At 37.9% G+C, this 24,707-nt stretch overlaps 1 protein-coding gene across 3 annotated transcripts in view; it reads left to right on the forward strand.

Moving 5' to 3' along the window:
* Positions 1 to 23,539, forward strand: part of CEP83 (centrosomal protein 83) — a 23,812-nt gene extending 273 nt beyond the window's left edge. Inside the window, exons 1-17 of one of the 3 annotated variants that reach the window (XM_027661581.1) lie at positions 19 to 474; positions 1,416 to 1,485; positions 5,779 to 5,937; positions 6,304 to 6,454; positions 7,628 to 7,720; positions 8,018 to 8,149; positions 10,576 to 10,827; positions 11,537 to 11,668; positions 14,119 to 14,233; positions 15,681 to 15,825; positions 15,960 to 16,109; positions 16,779 to 16,854; positions 17,967 to 18,112; positions 20,655 to 20,784; positions 21,618 to 21,721; positions 22,367 to 22,547; positions 23,235 to 23,539. In XM_027661581.1, the coding sequence (XP_027517382.1) occupies positions 5,789 to 5,937; positions 6,304 to 6,454; positions 7,628 to 7,720; positions 8,018 to 8,149; positions 10,576 to 10,827; positions 11,537 to 11,668; positions 14,119 to 14,233; positions 15,681 to 15,825; positions 15,960 to 16,109; positions 16,779 to 16,854; positions 17,967 to 18,112; positions 20,655 to 20,784; positions 21,618 to 21,721; positions 22,367 to 22,547; positions 23,235 to 23,420 (2,142 nt within the window). In that variant the 5' untranslated portion in view covers positions 19 to 474; positions 1,416 to 1,485; positions 5,779 to 5,788 and the 3' untranslated portion in view covers positions 23,421 to 23,539. Of the gene's footprint in view, positions 1 to 18; positions 475 to 1,415; positions 1,486 to 5,778; positions 5,938 to 6,303; positions 6,455 to 7,627; positions 7,721 to 8,017; positions 8,150 to 10,575; positions 10,828 to 11,536; positions 11,669 to 14,118; positions 14,234 to 15,680; positions 15,826 to 15,959; positions 16,110 to 16,778; positions 16,855 to 17,966; positions 18,113 to 20,654; positions 20,785 to 21,617; positions 21,722 to 22,366; positions 22,548 to 23,234 lie in introns of those variants that run through there. The other 2 variants (XM_027661571.1, XM_027661588.1) reach the window with 2 other exon arrangements.
* The last annotated feature ends 1,168 nt before the right edge of the window (positions 23,540 to 24,707 follow it).

Genomic DNA, 24,707 nt, shown 5'->3' on the forward strand with positions numbered 1-24,707 from the left:
CGGGCTGTGAACGGGGGACCGGGCTGTGAACGGGGGACCGGGCTGTGGGAGTGGGGCTCGGCCGTGAGAAGGCGACCGGGCTGTGGGAGTGAGGCCGGGCTGTGAGGGTGCGCCGGGCTGACCGAGGCCCTTCTACGTGCCCGGAGCTTCCCCTCCCGGCGAAGGGAGGCCCTTCGGCCTCTGCCCCGGCCCCGCGCTCCTCCCCGGCCGTTGGTCACGGCGCAGCCGGAGCCGATCCCAGCCCGTCCCAGAGCGCCCTCGCCTGTGCCTGCTATTCCGGCTGCTGGGAGCAGCCTGCTGCGGCCTCTGCGGGCTGGCCGTGGGCCGGTGGGTTCGGAGTCGCCCGGCGCAAGCCCAGAGCACAGTTCAGAGCCCTGTCGCTGCCAGGTTTTCCAGTCTTTGCGTTTGCCTGCTTTCGTTTCCACCAGCGATCCTCAGCCACTGGCGGATGGAGAGTAATGATTGTTTTTCCTGGTGTGTGGCACCCCTGTTACCGTTGTTCCTCTGACCGAGCTCCTATGTCCATGACTCGGGAAAATTACCAGTAAAAAGATCGTGGTGACTTAAACGACTCACTTGGCCTCTCACACGATCTTCATCCACATACTGTAGGGTGTATATAATCATGTTCCTGCCTACAGGAGGAGTGGTATACATATACTAACATGAAACCTGTGCCCTGCCTGCATATCTCGATTTTTAAGCCAATATGAAAGGGGACTGATTTTTCAGAAGAGTTTTGGTTGTGGACTATTGAACTATTTGCAAAAAGCAGTCGTCTCTGTGCCCGACTAGAACTTTGAATGAGATTATAGTGACCAAAAGTTTCTCATTTGTATTTGAAGGTTTCTTTTCATGAGAAAATAGTAGAAAACATACATAGCATGTGTAGACTGGCTGCTCTTGAGTACAGCTGGATTTACGAGCTGTAATTCACAACATTTCACTTTGATCAGTGAAACTGCTGTCAAGCTACCAAGTCTGACTTGGTAGTGTATGTGGCTAAAGCACAAATTTTAACCCTGAGTTAAGAGACAACCTTTTTCATTGTTTTTCACCTAACAAATAATCTTTCTGTAGAATAAGACAGAAATTGAGAGGGTGGTACCATGTATGAGGATGGACACTGAAATAATGTATGATAAATTGTTGTTGAAATTTGTGCCTTGAACAGTGTTGTGGAGGGAGTGATAGTAGTTTGCATGGGATTGATGTGTTCTGTAATGTAGAATTCATACAGATGTTCTCCAAAAGTTCTTCACTTTGGTGTGCCAAGGTGTTAAGTGTTTATTTTCACTGGATTCTCTACAGTCATATCTGAGCAATGTCTAGGTTATGAAATTTTCTACAATGAAGGTTTTCATGTTTCTCATTGATGTTTTTACCTCCATATATATATATATATCTTTCTTAAGGTGATTGCTTTGGCTACTCCAAGTTGCTGATGATGAATTAGTAGAATATGGATTGTTAAAGTAATACAAGGTAAGATATAATATTTCTCAAATTATATATAATTTTGGGGGGTATTTTTTTTATACACTTGATATTCATGGGAAATCTGATCTCTCATGAGTGGGTTGCATAGTTGTTTAAGATAGGATTTGTTTCACTTAACTTTAAATGTCTAAAATCTGGGTATCTAATCTAAGGCTGTGACTTTGTGAACATCTGAGCTCATGGGGAGAAAGGCTTGCTCCTCCTCCTGTCTGTTTACTGGGCTCTTTGTTCCTTTCCCCTAGCCAGTACCAGCTGCCTACTTTCACTGATGATGTAGCTTGCTGGATTTTTCCATGAGCCTGTGTGACTTGCTGACCTCACAGAAAAACTATTGACTGTTGTCTCCTTCTTTGAGTGTGTTGGCTTCTTGAGTTAAAACAGTTCATGGAAGGGTCTGATGAAGGACAAGTGTAGGAATGGGGATAAAGAAATGAGGAGTGGAACCTCCCATTCCCGGTGACACTGAGCTCTGGTATTGGATTACATTTTTTCATGAGTTCATTATCTAGTCTTACTGTAGACTCTTGAGCAGGAATGAGAAGGGGGTGGTGTTTGAAGTAGCTTTCTGAGGCTGTGCTTTCTTTGAGTGTCTCACTCTTTCAGGTAAATAGTTTATTGCTTCACAAGACCTTGGCTGATTTTATTACAGAAAAAGAAAGAGCATATAAAGAGATCTGAGGTTCTGACAGAAGCAGGCAGAGGGATTAGACCATACATTGTGTGAAACAGCTCTTTGACTTTCACAGATTTTACTAAGAACTTTATTGCTTGAACAAAACATGGCACAAGGCTAATACTGTTGGTTTTTCATCAATAGTTGCAAAATTATATTCCTCATATCATCTAACTGCAGAATAGTGTTCAAACATGATAAATGTAAGTGTAGCTGTGGTGTGGAAAGGAGAGCCATGAGTGAGATATGTATGGCACTCAGGTGAAATAGCAGTACATGCTGCAGTCATGTCATTTAGTTATGCAAGGTAAGTGAGAAGGAAACCTTGTTGTTGTAAACAAAATACCATAAAAAATTTAATATAAAGAAATAAAATTATATTCGTATCATAATATTTTTCTCTAAATGCAAGTATTCTCACTATTTTAAGAGCTTGTAGCAAACAAAAAGTTAAAATAAAAAAGCTGAAAAATCTTGTAAAAGAAGAAAAGCCCTTTCATGATGTGTAGATGTAAAGAGGAGAGATGTGAAGTAGGTTATTCAGCAATGTTTCTCTCTGTATGAAAATAAATAATTGGAGAAGAAAGGCAAAACAAAGGTGATTCTTGGAAGTGTAATTGAGTTACTTCACTTAGCTGTTCTACCATAAATATGCTATTTTACCTACAGAGTGTGCATTTCCTAGGTTTCAGGATTCTCCACCAATACCTTTATATGTATACCTGTGGAAAATGATGGTAAGGTTTCATAGTATAAGTTCAGGGCAACTGTTAAAATTTCAGTAGTGTGATAACATTTGGCAAATATGTAGGTATAGAATTAACTTTATATATGATGTGATTTTAGTTTCTTTAAAGATATTTTATGATTCTCTACTTGAACAGATCTCCAGGAGAGGAAGAAATGTTAACAAAGTGTTTCTTTAAAGGATTTCTCAAAAATTACCAGTGCAGTTTTGTGTAATTTTGAAGATTATTTAAGGTCTGTTCACTGACTGTGAACAAGTACTGTGAGCCATTAGTGCAGCAGAAATTCTTATTGGTGATCTACTTACAATATTTGTAGACCCAAATGATGTTGACTATTGACAGTTCACTGCCAGAAATAATCTTATTATTTGGGAAAAAAAATCCCAAACCAAACAAATGAAAAAACTTTTTTATTTGTAAGATTGTGAATAGGTGAAATGTTAGAAGTTGCTATCAGTGATTTCGAGGAAAGAACTCTCAGGAAGTGTTGAAATCTCTGCTGTCTTTTTCTCAGTTGTCACCAGGAATGCAGGTCATGAAATTTGCCACTAGATGTCCCTGAAAGCCAGAATAGTTTTGTTTCCTTAAATACATGCAACTTAGGTTTTTGCAGTCTGAAACCATTATTTTGCAGGCTACAATTATCTCCCTCTCTTGTCTCCTTTTTTCATGAAATGTTTGTGCATATGAACACGTGGCCAGGTGTGTGTCTTGCTTTGTAATTTGTGCACTTTTTGATAGAGGCAAAAGCTGTGAGGAGAAAAGGTACCTCTCACCTGCTTGGAATTGCATACAAAAGGTTGCATTTCAGTTTATCTTTTGGCTGACATGCCCTCAGAAAATGTAGGATTTTTTTAGTGTCTTTGACTTAGATCTGTTATACCGCTTCAGAAATACTTCTTACTCAAGTAAGTGTCAGGATTCAGACCTGACTTTAAGCTCTGTGTTCCTAATTCTGAGCTTTGGCTTACAGTTTGGTATTTATTATCTCTAGCTTATGATTTGAGAGAGAGAAAAGTATTATTGCCTGGATGTTGTTTAGGTTTTTTGTTGTTATTTTTTGGTTTGTTTTAACAGTGATAATGTTAACCATGTTGATGTGCTTAGAAATTCTTAGGGAGAACTTTCTGTCATCTCATGTGATTTATTGTCCTTAGCATCACTGTCCAGTTCTCCTCATGCAGCTCTTGGGTTAACAATTGAAAACGTCATTATATTGAGTTTGGAAATTGCTCTTGTCCTTAGTTCTAAACAACCAACATAATTCAGGAAGGAAAAATAGAGACTGGATTGATTAGGAGGTTCTTCAGAACTTATGTCATTAATGTTTGAAGTTGGTTGTGCATATAGGACAGTCATGGAGGATACTATTCTTTATTCTGATTTCTTCCTCTGTTCTGATTTCTTCCTTTTCATTATCTTAGCAAATTTGGGTAAAGCAGAATACAAAGTTGCTTGTCTTGCTTTGCCTATACTAGTGTTCCAAGTGGTAGATTTTCCTCTGAGCTTTTCTAATCTTAGTGATGGAGGAAGGAAAAATGGGAAAGAAATTTTAAATATAAGACTTCCTTGACATTATCATGTCTTTTAGTGGAATGGGCACTGACATGTGATGTTTATTTTTCCTTATGGAAGATAGATTTTCATCTTGCTTAGAGTTCAGGGGTTTATAAAATCCAATTTTAAGTGTTTAAGGTATAGATCCATGAAAGATTTGAAGAGTGGAATCGTAGAAAATTCAACTGTGCCTATAAAGGAAGTGAGGTATTGCAGCGATGCCAGAGTTTTAACATAGTTTCTGTTTGAGTTTTATTTTGTTCAAAGTTACACTTTGCACACTGCTGCCGTGGAGTTTTTAGGCATCAGTCAGCTATGGGAAAAGCTAAAATGGCAGAGTCGTTGGTTTCAAGGCTTTGTAACTTCCCTAAAATTCAGTTACAGTCCTCCCTCCCCCAGATCCTGTGTCAGTGTCAGTAATGTTCACATTAATACACATTGCTTCTAACATCAGAAGGCACTAATGAGGTATATTAGGATACTTCCTCATTCCTCAGCAACTGTCGATTTGCAGCATTCCTCACACCAATCTGATATTGTCATGTTTCACAGATTACTTTCTGGAAAGGTCACAAGAAACCACAAGATAAACTGAAAATGAGAAAGTGACATATAGCAATGATATATTTCAGGACTGAACTGCAGGCAGGTGTCTTCCAGGCTGTCCCTGAAACCTTAACTCTTCTCCAGAGAGGGCTTCATAGGAATTCAGCAGAGAGAATTATCTCCTCTTCTGCCTGCAGAAAGGATGGTGCATTGAGGAGTACAGCCTATTAGGACGTGACAACTTTGACTTTGATAAGTAGTAGGAAAAGCTGTATGTGCCTGATGTCTGTGGCCTCTGCTTGAACTCTGACTACCAAGGCATAATTAGGGCATTACTAGCATCATAGTTGGAGTCTCAGTGTATAGTGTAAGTAGAAATACCATTTCATGTAATCTGTCAGATAGAAGCGCCTGTGCTTGTTTTGTATTGACTCAAATGATCTCCGTGTTTAAGTTTATTCTGTGCCCTGGAAGGACTGTTACTTCTCAGGGAAGGCAGAATGAGCAGGCAAGAGTTGCACTTTCAGTACAGGTTTCTAACCTGAGTTATGGCAGAACCAGGATTCTTCTGTACTCAAAGCAAAAGCAGTGTGTGAAACCTTTGAACTGTGAATGTGCTTGAATGCTAAGTACGTGTCTTTGTATTTGTTCAGGGTCTTGATCTTCTGAGATGTCAGCAGAAAGAGTGGATTGTGTTGTAGATTAGTTGTACATTAATTTTAATCTTGTCTTCTCCATACTCATCGTGAACAGTCATCATAAAATGGATGGTTTGGGCAGCCTCCTTCCTCCTGTGATTGGAAATGATGATACAGATAATCCAAGAGAATTACTAAAACTTCTGATAGATGAAAAAATGCGAAGTGAACGCCATAAAGCAAATTATCAAATTTTAAAGGCGGAACATCAAAGGTACATCAGTTTAAACAAGTTTCTTCATCTAAACTACTAAAATGTGAAGCTAAATGTTGGAAGGGATTTATTTGTATGTGTTGTATGTTAGCTATTTCTGTATCTAATGACAGATTTGACTGTTGTTCATATTAGAAAATAGACAGTTCAAAATACCTTAAGTAACTTTAGACATTGCAGATTATGTTTTGGGAATACTTTTTATGCATGTAAATATGGGATAACTATTCAGTATATTACAGGAAGAGGATATTTGTAGCTTAGTTCTTATTTGGTGTTTGTGTGTTTGCTTCTGCATGTGAGTTTTTGAGCTTTAAGGTCTAATTTTAGAAGGTAAATACAAAGTAAATGTGTATTTTATTTCAGATTACAGGGTGATTATACCAAATCACAAGATGAAATGAAGCAGTTATTAGATGAAAAACAGACTGCAAATGACAAAGTTCAGCAGCTTGTCACTGAATATCAAGAGCAGTTGCTGGGTAAATCGCAAGAGCTGGAAAAACTGAAGATGCAGGTGAGATAATTTACTGGAAGGACTTAATATGTATTTTTATCCTGTAGTAGGGCCATGCATATTTTTTTGCTTGTTTAACATGTATATACCCAGTTTGGATGTATTTCAGGTGTCTTGAAATTCACCCAACACAAGTGGTTCTTCTTTAGTGTGTTGAAATTATTGTTTTCTTGTTTAACTGAATCTTTCAAATCCTGTTGTTAGGTGCTGTGTAAGACTCTCAATCTCCATGCTTGCTCTCCTGTTAAGGAGAAAATCATCTGCCTTGGAGGGTAACTTAGGTGCCTAAACCTGGAAAAATAGATATTTGTTTCTCTTCATTATGACAACTTTCTTCTTTCCTTCTATTTCTTAAAAAAACCCAACCCAAACAAAACCCCCTCAGTATTTAAGACAACTTGGATGACACTTTATAGGTAACTGCTTGTTTCCTTAAAATAATGTAGGACATATCAGGATCCCAGACTCTGAATAGAGGAGATGTGCCCCTCAGTACCATAAGTAGAACTAGTTTTCAGGGACTTAAGGGTACAGATAAGAGAAAGAAATGTAGAATAAATTAGAATATATCACAGATTATGGATGAAATGTCTTTTTATTAAGCACTACTTCTTGGTAGATAGTTTGGTGTATGAACCACAGCCAAGTAATTTTAACAAAATACCGTACAGCATGGAGCTTAAGGCAGGGAATCTTTCCTGATGTTCTTTTCTTTCAAACTAGTACCCATGTATCTGTTGGAGAACACATATCTAGTAAGTTTTACAAATAGTTGGTTTGATATTGCTCATTTTGATTTTTTGGGGTTGGTTCACTTACTGTTTAAGTTTTTCCAGATGCTAATTCTTTATCTTTTATGTGAGACCACTTTTCCTTCCCATGCTTCCCCCTCAAAGGAGATAAATCTCTTGACAATTCAGCTTGACATTTGTATTGCTTCTACCAATAAACATTGACATTTTAAATGCTTCTGTTACCTTCCCAGAATATTTTTAGTTCACTAGTATATTTTTTTGCTTCTGTAGGTACTATTGAAATTTCCATAGAAAAACATAGAAAATTAACCAGAATTCCTAAAATCATGTTTGAAATACTTTATTCCTTGCTACTTGTCCTATCACAGTGTAAATAAATGAACATGACTAGTTATTTGTGATGCTTCTCTGTTTTAAGGTGCTAACTCCTCAAAAATTAGAACTCTTAAAAGCAAAAATACAGGAGGAATTGGAATCTCCTATGAGGGAACGTTATCAGAAGCTAGAAGATGTAAGTAGTAGAAAATTCAAGTAGTAAGTATTGGAGTTCTATTTTATTTAGAGTAGTGATCACCACTTTATAGTTGTTACTAAAACCTTAGAAAATTAAAACTGGAAGGGGTGCAAGTATGCCATTCTTTGTCTGGTACTGTTGTCCCAGGCAGGGAAGACTGAAATTGTGGAATAGGGAGAAAGAGGCATTCAGTTAATCAAATATAACTTGTGAAGTGATAGAAATATTGCATGGACATTTCAAGGAAGTAAATCTGAAAATTTGATTTTTTTTAATTTTTTTTGTCTTACTTAGGAAGTGGAAAAATACAGGACACTATATAACAAACTTCGTTATGAACATACTTTTCTGAAATCAGAATTTGAACATCAACAGGAAGAACATGCACGTACTTTAGAACAGAAGAAAATAAAATATGAGGCTGAGGTACACAGAACATTGCAGTAGTATAGAAAGAAACTGGTGGCAAAGCTTCTTGAACATTATGGAACTGATGGTACTTGAAGAGTTGTCAGTTTGACACCATTTCACAGTGTTTGTTTCCATTCTCTTAATTCCCAAAACACTTCTATGACTTGGTCTAAAGCTGCCTCTGTAGGTTTGTTTGGTTATGTGTTGCAGTTTCATTTGTGCTATTAAAAGTAAGAATAACTTGCCTTCTGGTAAATGACAGCCAGCAGGTTTGCTTAATGCTTTTTTTAATCTCCTTTGTGTTGGAATTTGAAATTAGTAAGTTATCTGAGGAACTGATGTAAGTTTGGATTTTAAATTACTTATGTGACAACTAATCCCGGAAGATATTGTCGATAACAGGTAAGGGTACATTTTGTGATGTACCTGTTATGACCCTAGGTTTAGATCATGACAGTGATAATCAGAAGGATACTGAAAACTTTGGCAGCTTTATTTAAATTACATTAACTCTTGAATAAACCATTCATTCATTTGTTTCAGAATTGGACTCTCAAAAGTGTATGTAGCTAAATAAATTGCCAGCATATTTATGTTTTAAATATATCCAGCAGTGTAAATGAGTGTTGCATATGTCATTTGCATATTCATCTAAGTATTTGTCTGGGAGCATATATTCTAAGATGCCAGATTTGAATGTATTACTCCAAACATCAGACACAAATCAAAGCAATCATCACTTTCAAATTCAATCCCAGTTTGCAAATGCAATGCATTAAAAACAAAACATTTGTCCTTCCTGGAGCTAAACCCACATGCTGCTTTACAGCCCACCTCTCTCATGGGCTTCTTGAGGTTGTGCTAGTACTGCAGCTAATTAACACACATAGAACAAAACTACCTTGAGCCCAGGGCACAGTGTGGTCTGGTTTCTCTCAAAGCCTTTTTAACCTTCCATGTCGTTTAACACAAGGAGGCTACAAAAACATCCTTATTCTTAAATGATGGCTTGGGCATATCATGCAATAAGTCTGAATCTCCTCATAGAAGGCATTTGGAGGGCTTTTGCTACAGAAGTCGGCTTTGCTTCTTAGAGGGTGCTGGTGCCACTTCTAAAGGGACTGTTGCAGATCAGAGTTTGGACTAGTCTCCAAATATCTCCTCTTACATACCTTACTTCATACTCTTTTGCCCCCAGTATTGCATTCAGTCCATGTAACTAATTTTGAAATACAACAATCTTTATATTTTATGTTTGTTAGTTACTGTCTCCAGATTAGTTTGTATCGTTTGTACTACCTTGTAAAAGAAAAATTTTTTTTTTTGTGCTTTATTGTCTGACAGGGCCCAATCATGTTGCCTGTCTTGAGTTATTAGCAGATTTGAGTTCTGTTGTAGTTATAAAATGGTGGAATCATAATATAAGTTGAAATAGGCTTCTTTCTAGTCCAAAATCCTATTTAAAATATTGAAATGTAATGAGAAAAGTTGCTCAGGGCCATGTCCAGTCAAGTCTTGAACATCTGCAAGGATGGAGATTTCACAATTTTTCTGGCCAAACTATTTCAGTATTTAACCATCTTCACGGTAAACTTTTTTGTTAATACCTAATTGGCATTTCACGTGTTCCAGCCTGTACCTGCTCCCTCTCTTTCTATCACCATGCATCTCCTCCAAGCTGAAGAGGCATAGTTCTCTCAGCCTGTCCTTATATGTCATGTTCCCTCACACCCTGACCATCTTAGAGACCACTGGACTTGATTCAGTTTGTCACTTTCTTCATGTACTTGATGCTAACTCCAGATGCAGTCTTACCAGGACTGGGAGAGGGACAAGGAATCACTTCCCTGGGTCTGCTAGCTATCCCTCTGCCAATCTGCCAGGATTCAATTGGTCATCTTTGCTGCAAGGGTACTCTGATGACTAATGTTCAGCTTGGTGTCCGCTAGGACCCCCAGATCCTTTTCAGTGGAGCTGCTTCCTAGACAGTTGCACTCAATCTGTGTAGTTGCACTGGGTTACTCCATCTTGGATGCATGACTTTCTCATCTTGTTGAAAAGGGTCTGGTCCATTCCACTCCTTCAGCCTGTCCAGATTCCTCTGAACAGCAGTTCTGCCTTCCAATGCGTGGACCATTTCCCCCGTTTGGTGCCACACACAAACTTGCTGAAACTGACCCCATCCCATCATCCAGTTCTGTAATGAGGACATCAGTCAACATTGGACTCTCTAGTGATCTCAAAAAGAACCCACTAGTTACAGACAGTCAGGTGGTCTTGCTTTATTTTCCTACTCTAAGCAAGAAAACAAACACTAATGTAATTTCTTAATATTTTAAGTATCCACTGCTGCTCTTTTCTGAATTGTCAACTGCTGTATTTGTTGCTGCTTGACACTTAACCAATGTAAAAGCTTTATTTTTCTGATTAACAACTCTCAGATTGCAAGACTGGATAAAGATAAAGAAGAACTCCATAACCAGCTGCTTAGTGTTGATCCCACAAAGGACAGTAAACGTGTGGAGGCACTCTCTAGAGAAAAGGCACAACTGTGTCAGAAATTAAAAGCCTTAGAAGCAGAAGTAGAAGAACTAAGAGCAGAAAGACACAATTGTGGTGTGCAAGCAGAAAGTGTTCAAAGAGTACAGGCACGACAGATAGCTGAGATGCAGGCTACAATGCGATGTCTAGAGGTAAGACTTCTTTTGTATTATTATTTTGCCCTCTTGTAGAATGTAGTGAGAATAACATTTGGCCTGATAGAACTGTCACTGAAGTCACAGATCATTTTGCCATTGACTCCATAATTTGAATTCATACATTTCAGATTTAAAATCAAATTATAAATACATTGGGAGTCATGTACTACCAGTTCAACTTTGGAAATCTCTCAACTGAGAGATTCTGTTGAATTATCTCCTTTCTAAGCATGCAAGTGATATCCACAGTTGCAGTCAGTAAGATGATCATGTCAGTACTTGCCAGTTGGCAGAAGTTAGAAACCAATGGCAATATGTTAATAATCTTCTAGAGTAAATGTTTTATTCTTTTCAAAAATGTTACATGATGCCTATTTCTTTAATCCTTTCCTCATCTGTCATCTTGTTTGCCTGTGCCTTTTCTTTCTCTAACACATTACTGCAATTGTTTAGTTCTTGGCTGTTGCTCTCCCTTAAAGAAACTTTGTTATTGCCGGCCTGTCGTACACTTCCCAGGGTTCCACTGTATTCCTCATCTATGGTCCTCAGTCCTCCTGTCAGTCCTTGCTATCTCTCTTGGCAGTGAGTCTTTTCCTCTGGGTTTCTTGCACAGTTGCAGGATACAGACAGATGGTTTACTTTTTACTATTATCAGTGCTGTAACCCTGCTCCAAAAATCTTACAAATACCTCCTTCATTCAAGGCAGAAAAGAAGTCTGCTGAACTGCAGGTCGATCGAATTGAGAAAGAACTACAGATGAGTAATGAGCAGAACATTGTCTTAACTAGCAAACTCAACAAATGTGAACGAGAAGTCAGTTCCTTAGCTGCTAAAGTAAGTGCTTTTATGGTATCTGAAATAATTTTTCCTATCCTGTTATGTTTAAGTTTTTCTGTTTATATTTTACACTAAGAATAAAGTAAAAATATCTTCTGCTGTGACTTAAAATAGGTTTGGAATTTTCCCCTCAGTTTCAGTTGGAAGATATAGAATGTGTGACTTTACAGGAGAATCATCATACATAAAACTATCTCTAAGATTAAGGTTATGTTCTTTTTATTTAGTTTTCTAGGTCCTTTTCCTACTTTTCCTAAACAGAACAGGACTTGAAGAGAGGTCTTTATTTTCATGTTTTTAGTGGTTATGAAAACAGCCAGCCATTAGAGATTTAAATTGAATTTCTCCCACCCCCTTTTTTTTTTAATGGAGCTTCTGGAGATCTTAAAAAGTATTCTCTGAATGGGCTATGTTAGGTACAGGAAGCAAGCATTGGAATTACTTGTGGAGATTTAGGTTATATTAGAAGCAGGGTAGTCACATTAGCATAGCCTTTTTGTTGGGCTTGTGCCAGCACAGCTTGTAGAGAAATATTTTAATACAGGATTGCATCATACCATTTTAAGTAGACCATTGTCTTACAACATATTTGAGTAACTTAGTTGTTGGGTTGACACGAGATCTTAGAGGTTTAGTTCTATGATTGTATGCTTTTCCTTTTCCTTTTTTTTTTTTTTTTTGAGATCTGAGAGAAATTTCTAGAAAAACACTTTGGAAAAAAAAAGATCAGAAGGCTTCAAGTTTAGGGAAAACCTGAAACTGCTTAAGAAACCTGACATCACTGTTTAATATTTCAGTATAATTTGGTTAGTGTGGATGCCACATTGAGAGTTTTATCTGGTTGCAGTGACTCCTCAGTTACACATCTTAAGAGACAGATCCTTTATGCAATTTTACATGTGATTGTTTGAATAACCAAGGAAAGTAAAAACACTGGTAAACCTTTTGACCTTCAAGTGTTGTACAATACTTACATTGCTCTGTGTAAATTTGAGTCAGGATACTAGACCTACTGAAGTAGTTACCTGGGTAAATACAAGCTTTCTTCTGTCCTTTGTTCCCTCCTTTCTGGAGAGAATATTTGGTAATAATTCTTTATCACATCTGTCAGTTCCTGGTAACAAGTTGAATCCCCTGTATTTTCTTACCTTTCTGGAGAGGCTTTAGGTAGTTCTGAAGTAACTGTAAAGCCACTAACTTTGAGCTTGTATATCTGGCTGAATACAGGATCATTTTAACTTCTCTGTTGACTTAAGGCTATCCTGATTTTCTGAGTATACTTTCCAAACACTAACATGCACTTTGTATGGTATGGCAGTTAATTTTATCATAATATAATTAAGAAAGGTACAATACAGGAAGAAAATTTTAACTTCAACCATAGTTGTTCTTTAACAATCTCAGATTTAATTCAAAACAGGCTTTACAGTGCACATTTATGAGTGCTAAGTATTTAATTTTGGTCTTTAATTAAAAAAAAAAAGTTCCAATTTACCATGAGAATAGGCTATAGCTGTGCCACTATTTAAAGCCTCTCTATCTAAAGTGTCATACTTGTCCCACATGAATACTAAATAGGAGGGGAAAACTTTCATTAAACATTTTTCAATCAATTGTCTTTGAGAATATATAGAAGATTGTTACAGTCTTTTCTTTTTGTATCAACTGGTCTTCTCTGCTCACCTCCAGAATTAGGGCAAAATGAAATGTTCAGTGGTGTTTCTCGAAGGGAGGAAAGTAGAAACTAATTTCTAGAGTAACCTCCACCCACTTCTGCACCCACTCAAACTTATCCCTGAGCACAGGTGCACGCGTTTGTCTTTTGGATTTTGTGCCTTAAAAATGCCACCTTAAATCTTTGCAAGTTGCCCTGAAATGTTCTCAGCTTAGTATTTGAGCAACCAAATCCACCATGTAGTTACTTAATAAGGTACTGTGTCATTCTTAACCTTTTGCCACTTGTATATGCTAGCAGGTTGTAATTACATTTGTCACTGTGAATAGATTTTCATTATAAGTCCTTTCCTCTAGATATTTAATTCTCATTGACCATGTAATTACTGTGTACCAATGCCTAAACTATAGAAAGTTTCTATGCAAGCAGTAATTTTCTTTGATTTAATGTTCTTAAAGCTTCTGCTTTTATGAGGCCATTTGATATGTCTATAGAGAAGTATGTGATTTAAAATGCACTTTAAGACTATGAAGACCTGGATTTTGAGAATGTAGTGTAGCACTCTGGGAGGTTAGGGGGACTATAAATAGTCACCAAATTGAAATTACTTAGGGGAGCAATTGATAACTGGGGTTTGGATATCACTCTTTTGTTTTACTTATGGAGATTAACTTTATTTTAGCTTGACTTTGAGGGATCTTTCATCAGAAGGGAAGTAAATATATATAAATTTAATATAGTTGATTTGGTGGTGTTTTTTTCTAATTCATAGGTAGAAGAACTTAAACATTCGCATAAATTGGAAGTAACAAATGTCAAACTGGAGGCAGCAAGAACAAAGAGTGAGGTAGAAAGGGAGAAAAACAAGATTCAAAGTGAAATGGATGGTAAAGTGTGAAATTATTTTCCAACTATTTCTTTTGTAACTTCTAGTTACAATAATAAAACTATTTTTCCTCTGAAAACTCCACAGCAGTCTTCACCTTCTGCTTCTGGTCTAGGTCATAGATCTGACAAGTCATTTTGTATCTGAAGTAACTGTGTGGTTTCACTTGCTCTGTGAGGTTGAGAACAGTTACAGAACAATTTTGTGTTCATGTAAATTAGTGAATTTGTGTCACAGTTTCAGTATAATCTGTTTTAAATCATGTGCTTCATGTGGTCATTTTTTCTATCATTGCTAAATTCTAGAGTCTTTCACACTCGGCTTGAAACTATAAGTACCATAGGTCTTCAGTGGTTGGTTTGGGTTTTGATTCTGTGTCCGTGGAATTGATACCAATTTGGTAAGACTGCCATGGGAAACAAAATGCAATTTCTAGCTCATTCTTTGAAGGAAATAGGGAATGTTCTAAGCTACCTGATGCAGCTGAGTATGTTGGCAACTTCAAATAGCTTTCTGGAGTGAAAAGGCCAAAACTTTCTAGAAGTATTGTGTGTTGATGATTTAAATCACTACACAGCTTTAAAGAGAACTGTCCTCGCTGATTTGCTATAACTCCAAAACAGTACCTTTGTCTTCCTGAAATAGTTGTTTGTGTTTACTTGCTTTAATAGTAAGTTCGCTAAGAGCAACTGTAAGAAAGTGCTGTTCTCTGTATTGACAATGTACTTACAGTATATTGCAAACTAAAAATGTTGGGCCCTATGAAATATGAAACTATAGACAAGTTTTAAGCTACCCTGAATTTGCCGTGGAATTCAGTTTGCATCACTGAATTAGTTAAATAACCAGGTGTCATTGTTAGAGCAAATTGGCCTATTTGCCAGTGAACACAGGTGTCTCAGTCACAAGATTTTAATTTGGATCATTTGTTCCTGCCTATAGAGTCATAGTTTCAGAATTGCCTCATTTGGTAGTATAAGTGGATTAAAATGTGAAATTTGTTGTAGCCTGGTTACTATGGTTTCACTGGTACCCAGTTACTGTTTACTGTAAACTTTTCCAGAAAAAGAAAATATTCTTGCTTGACCTTTTCATATTGTGGAACATTTCTTTTTTTAAATCCAGAAACAACTGTTTAGTATAAATTGCTCTAGAGTTTAAATCTGTAATGACATTAAGTGTTTAATTACTTTTGTATATGCAAATAATAAACTCCCATAGACAGAGATTCCAGTATAAAGAGTACTTTTCAGAAGTTTCGAAATGTTGCTCTTATAGTGAGAGAAGCCACATCTCTTCTGGTTTTCTTGTTTTGTTTTTTTCCCCTTCTCTGTTCATTCTGTCTTATGAATTGTGATTTCTAGCTCCCTTTTATGAATTTATAAAGTTATTTGAATACTGAATTGTATCAGTAATGACATTTTAACTCTTTTTAATGTATAACGCAGGATTGCTGTCCGACAAGGAAATTCTTAAGGCAGCTGTTAAACGTCATAAAGTGCTTTTAGTAGAAAAGGATCGGGAGCTAATTCGTAAAGTGCAAGCTGCCAAAGAGGAAGGTTTTGACAATATTGCAGCCTTACAGAATGAAAAGTATGTTTGTTGATTTACTTCTCAACTTCTAAAAGAGGAGTGTTTTGAGTTACTTTTAAAAATGTCACTCTCAACAGGTAAACACTTCTGGCATTTTGTAATGATTCTTGTGTGCATGTTGAATAACATCGTAGGTTAGAACTTGAGAACAGATTAGCTGATCTAGAGAAGATGAAACTGGAACAAGATACTTGGAGACAGTCTGAAAAGGATCAGTATGAAGAGAAACTACGTGCTGCACAGATGGCAGAAGAATCTAGCAAAAAGGAACTTCAGCGTTTGAGGTAGTGTGGCTTTTCTAATCTTAGCACAAATTTCTCATTTCCCTCCTTAATTTCTTTACAGTAGGCAGTATAAAAGTCTACTATTCATAGATACAGAAATCTTCATTATGAAATGTTCATTATAGTAGATTAAACAAAATTACCTTTTGCATAATGTAAAAAAGAGAACCAAATTAAAAACGAACTGTTTAAAAAAATAAAATTTTTCATCCAAACCTTTAAAAATTATATAATTTCAATGAAAATTTTTAAGTCATAACTTTGCAATACATATTTGTTAAAGCTGGTTCCATGCTGGCTGCTGGCATAGATCCAGTGTTAGCATAAACCATTTCTCTTTCCACAAAGGCACCATATCAGCAACTGGCAAGCTGGGACCCTAATATGATGTCTCTTGGAGTAGGTTGTTATGGTTGTGAGGTAACTTAGGTTACTGTAGTTTTGTATGAAGGTCGTTATGATAAACTGAGCAAAAGTCCTACTCCAAAAACATACAAATCAATGTATTTTACTCCTATGCAAATTCTAATAATTGATAAAAAAGTATTTTTAATCATTGTTTAGTTAAATATTTATCAGCCTCTCAAATAATGCTATTTATTTGTCAGACTGATTTATGACATCTGTATTTTGATTAGATAAAAATAAGGTTATCTTATGGAATTTTAGATTAAAAATTCAACAGCAAGCTATGCAGAGAAAAGAGCTGGAAGAATGGAAACGTGAAAGCGCTGATCAGAAACAGGTAAGGTTTTATTGCATTGTAATTCTTATAGAGAAGTACATTCTTTCCTGTAGTTACCATGTCCTTGTGTTTGAAGACTAGATTGAATTTTTAAGGCTTTTTTTTTTTCCTGAGGAACAAAATGCATACTGTGGATATTTCAAAGGAGATGTGTTCAGAAATAAATTATGTTTTCCTGGACCTTTATAAATGAATTACAGCTTTTTGCTTCATGTGTTTTGTGGGTACCAGGGATTTCAAAGCTGAATGTTTATAGACTGGTATATTGAATATGGTTATGCACTATTTTAACTGGAGATTCAGTTTCCATGGAGACTTTTAAAGTGTTTCTAGGTAATGCTTTGCATTTACACTACATCTCTCATCTGAGGTTCTTCAAGTGCTTAACAGATGTTTCATAAATGAACAAACTAGTGTAAAGAGGTATATTTCTATTGCAGAGTCAATTGATGACAGTGTTGAAAATAAAACCTAATTTTTTTAACTGCTGCTTGCCCGTGATATTATTTAGTAGGTAACAATAGCTGTGCATCAAAGTACTCTGCAAGCTGTGTGCACTTGAAGTTCAAGGCAATTGTTTTTCTCCTCCAGAAATCAGAAATTGGAGTATCTAAGTTTCCATGTGGGGGAGGAAAAGGAAAGGGAAATCATTTCTATATGGGGGCTGCAGAGGTTGGATTTTTCAAGCTCTGTGCTTCCTTATTTTTGTGAACTGGTTGGTGCAAGTCACTGCTGGTTGTAACACATTGTTTTATGAGAGCCTGGGTAGCTCCACAGGGCTGCTACTAAATGTTGTGTGGTCCTTTATTTCTGCTCTGCCCTGGGGCTTAATGTTGAAATTCTGAAGTTCTGGGGGGGTCATGTCAATGACTGAAGAGTCCTGCCTCACTTTCTCATTTTAAGTATAATAGAAAACCTTCTTTGTCTAGAAGTGATTTACTGTAAAGTTTCTGGAGAAACTGCTGGGCAAGGAGAAAAGGGACAAGTAAAATAGGCTAATGAAAAGCTAAAGCTAGTTGCTGTTTCTGTTTTGCATTGTCTCAGTATCTCAAAATGAATTGCCAGTTATTTGCATATCTTCTCAAATGGAAAAAATTCTCTTTTTTTGATAGCAAATGTACAACATGGAACTCCAGCTTGCCTCACTTTCTCAATCAGAAAAGGATTTGCTGGAGTCTAATGAGAAGTTGAAGGAAAGAATAGAAAGACTGAAACAAGAATGTCAGCAGGCAGAGAAAGCTCAACTGGAAAGAGAGAAGTAATTTTTTTCTTTTGGCTTTACTTTTTATGTTGTTTGTGTTCCTCTCACGTAGATTATCCATAATTTACAATGCATAGTTAAGTAAGGTCAGAAAGTGAAAATGAACAGGAAATATTGGACAGTTGTAAAAAATGGCTATATGTTCTGTTGTACAGTATGAATGAAAACTTTGCTCGTGGTAACTTCAAAATGTATAAAATGAAATTCTACTTATACTGAAGGGAATGTCAGACTTCTATAAGTGGATCTAGAGTTTCTGACACAATTCTTTTAAGAGTGTTTAAGCAGCGAGGGTGAAAAAAAAGCATTCAAGCATTGTAGTATGCTTTGATAATGTTTCAGGGATCCAGTCAGTATATACAAGTATATACTTCTTTTCACCTCCCACTGATATGAGGTAAATAAAAGCTTATTGGATATCTTCTAATTCCTCTCATCAACATTAAAAATAATCACTTTCTTTTTTTGCACAAGCTTGGCCACATACCATCAAAATATGATAATAAATGCTGACAGGAACTGAATCTTGTTCAGATTCCATATAGCAATGAACACTTTCCTGGAATTCAAAGATTAATTTGCAGTTAGCCTGAAATGATGTAGTGGATTGACCCTGGCTGGATGTCAGGTACCCACTAAAGGTGCTCTCACTCCCCTCTGCAACTGGACAGAGGAGAGAAAATATAACGAAGAGTTCATGAGTTGAGATAAGGACTGGGAGGGATCACTTACTGATCACCATCACAGGCAAAACAGATTCAAAGTGGGGATATTAATTAAATTTATTACTGACAGAATCAGAGCAGGAGAATGAGAAGTAAAATAAATCTTAAAACCACCTTTCCCCATCTCTCTCTCCTTTCAAATTCTACCTCTTCCCCCCCAACGGTGCAGGGAGATGGGAATGGGGGTTACAGTCAGTTGTTGTTTCTGCCACCACTCAGGGAGAGGAGTCCTTCCCCTGCTCCCATGGGGTCCTTCCCCCAGGAGACAGTCCTTCACAAACCTCTCCAGCCTGAGTCCATCCCATGGGCAACAGTTCTTCACAAACTGTTCCAGTGCAGGTCACTTTTCCATGGAGTGCAGTCCTTCAGGCACTAGCTGCTCCAGCATGGGTCCCCCACAGGGCCACAAGTCCTATCAGGAGAACCTGCTCTAGCATGGGCTCCTCTCCCACAGTCCATGGTCCTCCATAGGCCACAGAGGCACAGCTGCTCCACCATGGTCTGCACCACGTGCAGCACCACCAGGGGAACCTCAGCTCTGGTGCCTGTGTCAATCTTAGGCTTGTGAAATGAGAAAAAAAGCTGAAGGCAAACTGTGAGACTGATACAGATCAGAGATGAACTCAAACAGGCGCTTGTTAAGCATTCCAGAAACAATGTTAGTGGCATTTGAAAAACAAACCAAACAAAAAAAACCACCCTAAAAAACACTCCCAAAAAACTCCATACCCAACTCATGGCATTTTTAACTGCCGCCTCAACTGAAATCCTTTTACTGCCACGCAGTGCTTGTCAAAAGTGCTTTGGTTCCTAGGAACTAGTACTTTACAGTCATCAGTGAGGTACAAGCCACAATGGATCTACTAAAAGAGCTGTGACAGTTACCATGGGGGCCAGGACCCCGGTTTCAACACGAGTGGGTGATGCCTAATATTTCTGCTGTGGGGAAGGGAAAGGTCATTTGATGAGAAGTTTATGGAGATTCATTCAGAGTCCCTGTAGGGAAACTGCATCAGCCCAGGACTAGAGTAGTATGGATGCACTGATACCAAGCCTTTGCCTTCTTAGAAGCTGCTGCATAGAATCTCAACATTTGATTTTAGTCTTTAAGAGTAATGTAATTAAATTTGCAGTTAGTTCTTGTCTGCTTTGACTCACAATGCAGATAGCCCAAACAAACAAGGAGCAGAGAGAAACTGGCTCCTTTTCTATCTACTGCTAGAGAACACAGCCTAATTTTAGTATGTTTTAACCATGCAAAGATCTAAAAGGGTAACATATGCCATTGGTGGTGTGTGTTCAGCTGGAATGTTGTCTAGAAACCATACTGGTGGGAGCTTCCTGTTGAGCTGGTGTTTATTCTGGTCAGGAGCACACTCTAGTCAAGTCTTTTACTAAGACACAGGAGGCTCTATAGGGCAGCACGCTGTTCTCCCAAACTGAGTTGTCAGCTCTTCTAGCAACTGATGTTTGGCATAGGTGTCTAGTCTTGTGTTCCAGTGTGATTGTTTGACCTGAATTTAGGAATTTTCTATGGGTGGTTTGGTAGCATACCAACAGTTAGCTAGTTTATTAGAATCACTTTTCAGAATTTACCTCATGGTTGAACAAAACCTAAAATAATACTAATGTGCAAGTTCAAATGTTGTTAGTCACAATTAGATTGTTAGCATAATCAAATTTAAATCAAATCCTTCAAGTATATAAAGGTAAGAGCTGTGAAAAGATGTGTCTATTTTAAGCATCTTAAGGCATTAACTGAGCGTACTGCTTTGTTTGTATAACCTCCTAATCTTTTAACCTGATTTTTCAAGGATTTTAGAATGCCAGCGTATGGAATGGCTGCAGGAGAAGCGTACGCTTACTCAGTGCATCACAGACTATGAAGAGAAATATAACCAGCTGAGGAACAAGCTGTGTCGAGCTGCTGTTGCTCAGAAAAAGGCATGTTGTCTCTTCCTTTATGAATGATCTAGCTTCTGAAAATTTCAGCTTTAAGTTGGCCAGCTAGAATTGTTTCAATGTTAAAGTTTATTTGCAGTCTACTTAATAACTAAATATATTGGGTTCTTTAAACCAGCATAGAGATAGGTTGAAGTGGCATGTAAAAGTATACTACAGCCAACAACTTCCTTATAATGCCATCAAAGATTTTGTGAGGCTTTCTTTGCACATACATGTGTGTATTTATGGTTATTTAAGAGGTGGACCCCTTGATTAGGGAGGATGATGTTTCAGATGTTTCTTGATGAAATATTAAAACTTTATCTCTTCTAAACTTGCTTTTTCTGAAATAATTTGAAAGGAAAGGCAGATTAATTGTTTATAAAAGCTCAGGATTAATTAACAGTGTTATACTTTGAACGTATACAAGTTATAAAACCTACCAGTAGCTTTTATGGTTGTAAAAAGTTAAGGTCAACACGAGCAAAAAAAAAATTAAAAGAAGGAAGCATACTTTCCTGGTCATGTTTATACTTATTTATATGTGATCATTTAAAGAATGAGCTTTGTAATTATCAAATACAGTTGGTGTTTGTCAGTACGGTTGGTCACTAACCAACAAGTCACCAGCAGCTGTGCATCTTTCAGTTGCAGGTTGCATTTGTTTCCCATCATGGGAATCCAAGCACCTTCAAACAACACAGCTCCTCTTCTTAAGGAAGAAAAATCCTATAAAGTGTCACAGCTTGAAACTATGTACACTGTAGATTCAATTTTTACAGGATTTAATCTATCAAGGTATTACTTAGCTGTTTCAAATGTCTCTTTGACAGAGAAAGACTCTCAATGACAATAAACAAAGGAGGATGCGTGAAAAAATAGAACTTTTGGAAGCCAAGATGGAAGAACTAGAAAAACAAAATCAGATGTTAATTAGGTAATTAACTTTGCTTTTTCTTAGCTTGAAAAATTGTATATGCCCAAAATCTGACTTACAAATTGAAGTGGTTTTGAAGATACGTCACCTACTTTAGTAATCAGAGTCAAGTTTAATGGCCTTTTCATCACTAGAATTGTTTGAATAGATTCTGTTTAGGATGGGCAGCTGAGAGCTTGTAAGACAACTGCAGGACTGTGTCTTCGGGAAGAGAGGAAAAATACCTCGTTGACACACTTGCAGGAATCCCTTCAAAAGAAGGAAGTAAAAAAGACTTCAGAATTGCAAGAGGGACAGACTCTTGCAATTCTCCTCTTTGAAAGATAAAGTCCTGTTTTTTTCTCTTCATTGAGCATCTATGGAGAACTTGATTTGAATAATTAATTTATTGTGGCTCCTGTGGTTCAATTCTGTGAATGGTATTAAAACCTTAATTTATTCTATGTAAATTCTAGTCTAAAATACAGCAGATAGCTTAATATGTAGAGGGATTTTTAGACAGACATGCAGTACCTTCCAGTTCTTCTGGTATATTGGGATAGGTAGTAAACAAGGGATAGTAAACAGCAGAGCACTCGTGGAGAGGTACGCTGCTCTGCTGGGATAACAAAGATTTTGAGCAATAAGAAATCTCTCATTTCCTAGGCAGAATGTTTCCTCTGAAGAATATGCACGCCTCCAGAAGAGACTAAAGGACTTGCAACGTCGGCACAATGAATTCCGGAGTATAATTCTGAGCCCTAACATACCATCACTCAATCCACTTGGGATAATGCCATCGTCTGCCCTGCCTCCTGGGTCTGAAGTGTCCTTCCCTCTTCTTCAGGTGCTGATATATTACAGGTTGTGAAAACAGTACAACAAAAGAGGGTACTGGAACAGTCCTTCTTTACAGACCTTAGTCTTAAGGAAAAGAGTATTTTATCTTTGAACAGAAGAAGGAAACTTTGAGATATCTAGAGATGTTCCCTTCCTTGCAATAGGAAGGAGTGTTTGAAAGACAAAGGATATGCTACAGAATGTAACAAACAGGCAGTTTTAACCCAGTTCTCCATACTTTGTCCTTCTCCTGAGAGGGTTTAAGTGGCTCCTTCTGAGAAAGAAATACCACAGTGTTATTCTCACACCATGGTTTTATTATTACAAAACAGTATTGCTGCTCTTGATTTCTTATGGGGTTAAAAGTCTTACGCTGAGTTTCTGAGGGTGAAAATCTCTCTGGCTGAGGTTGACCAGGTTGATTTCACAGATTCTTGGTTAATGAGACCTCAGGTTTGTGTGCTCTTTCATCTGAGAGGAGGAACAGTTGCAGCTGTATTTCTTGCTGATGCTGTTTATCATGAATGTCAGAACAATACCCACAAAACACTAATGAGTAAAATTTAACAAATAAGGATATTTTGGACTTCACTGTTTTTATTTTCACTGAAGAATTAAATTATTGCTCATTTTGGTCCTCTGTAGGTGTGCAAAATGTAATAGTGCTGCTTTCCTTTTTTTTTTTTTCCCCAAGGAGGAGCAGCATCAAAGAGAGCTTTCCCTGCTTCGCAAGAGGTTGGAAGAACTAGAAACCAGACAGAGAAAACAGCTGGAAGATCTTGGACCACCTAGAGAGCGGGTAATGGGGGATGCGTACAGGGACTTGGCAAGAAACAAGATCACTGGAGAAAGTGAAGCACAAAGCGAGGACTCTAAATAAATTTGCAAGTCTCCATGCTCTTAACTTGCAATAACTTATCCTTTGTATGTGCATTTAATATTTTGCCAAAAACATGCCTGGATGTGCCTGAATAGAAGCAAATATACTCTGCATAGTTACCCCTTTGTGGCTCAACTTGTTTAACTATTCAGACTAAGGTCAAAAATACCTTTTACCACTGGGAATCATAAAAAGATACGTTTTATATCTAGGGCTGCCATCCATGAAGGAGACGCTCCCTGAATTCGAGTTACCAGTGCTGTGATATTTGGCATCACAAGGTTTTTGGGCTCAGTTTTGGGATTCAATTGCAGACAGTTTGTTCCTGATCAACTAGACTTCCCACTTCTCTCAAATTCCTGATCTTCTGGGTGAGTGTAGAGGCAGTGAATTCCCTCCCACTGTAAGCAAAGAGCAGGTTGAGGATGGCTTGTTGAAGCTGATTAGCCACGAGTCTGTTGGACCTGATGATGGGCATCCCAGGGTCCTGAGGGAACGGGCTGATGTTGTTGCCAAGCCACTCTCCATCATATTTTAAAAGTCATGGCAGTCAGGCAAAGGCCTCAGTGACTGGAAAAAAAGAAACATTGCTCCTGTTTTTTAAAAGGGAGAAAGGATGATCCACGTGACTACAGACTGGTGAGCCTCACCTCTGTGCCTGGGAAGACCACAGAGCAGATCCTCCTAGAAGACGTGCTAAGGCACATAAAAGACAAAGAGATGATCCAAGGGGATGATCCAAGGCATCCAGCACGGCTTTACCAAGGGCAAATGGTGCCTGACCAATCTGGTGCCCTTCTGTGGTGGAGTGATGGCAATGGCCAACAAGGGAAGACTGACAGATGTCATCTGTCTAGACTTCAATAAGGCCTTTGATACTGTCCCACATGACATCCTTATCTCCAGACTGGAAAGACATGGATGGGCTGTTGAGTTGGCTGGATGGGCACAGCCAGAGAGCTGTGATCAGTGGCTCTGTGTCTGGGTAGAGGATGGTCATGAGTGGTGTCCCTCAGGGTTGGCTCTGGGGGGTGATGCTCTTTGGTATCTTCATCAGTGACACAGGCAGTGAGATCAAGTGCACCCTCAGCAAGTTTGCAGACCACAGGAAGCTGCACAGTGCAGTTGACACAACAGAAGGAAGGGATGTCATCCAGGGGGAACTGGACAAACTTGAGCAGTGGGCCTACAAGCATCTCATGAAGTTCAACAAGTCCAAGGGCAAGGTGCTACATCTGGGTTTGGAGAATCCCAGACATGAGTACAGACTGGGAGAAGAAGTCATTG

Source organism: Corapipo altera, unplaced genomic scaffold (genome assembly GCF_003945725.1).
Source record: "Corapipo altera isolate COAL_440 unplaced genomic scaffold, ASM394572v1 1, whole genome shotgun sequence".
NCBI classification, from domain to species: Eukaryota; Metazoa; Chordata; class Aves; order Passeriformes; family Pipridae; genus Corapipo; species Corapipo altera.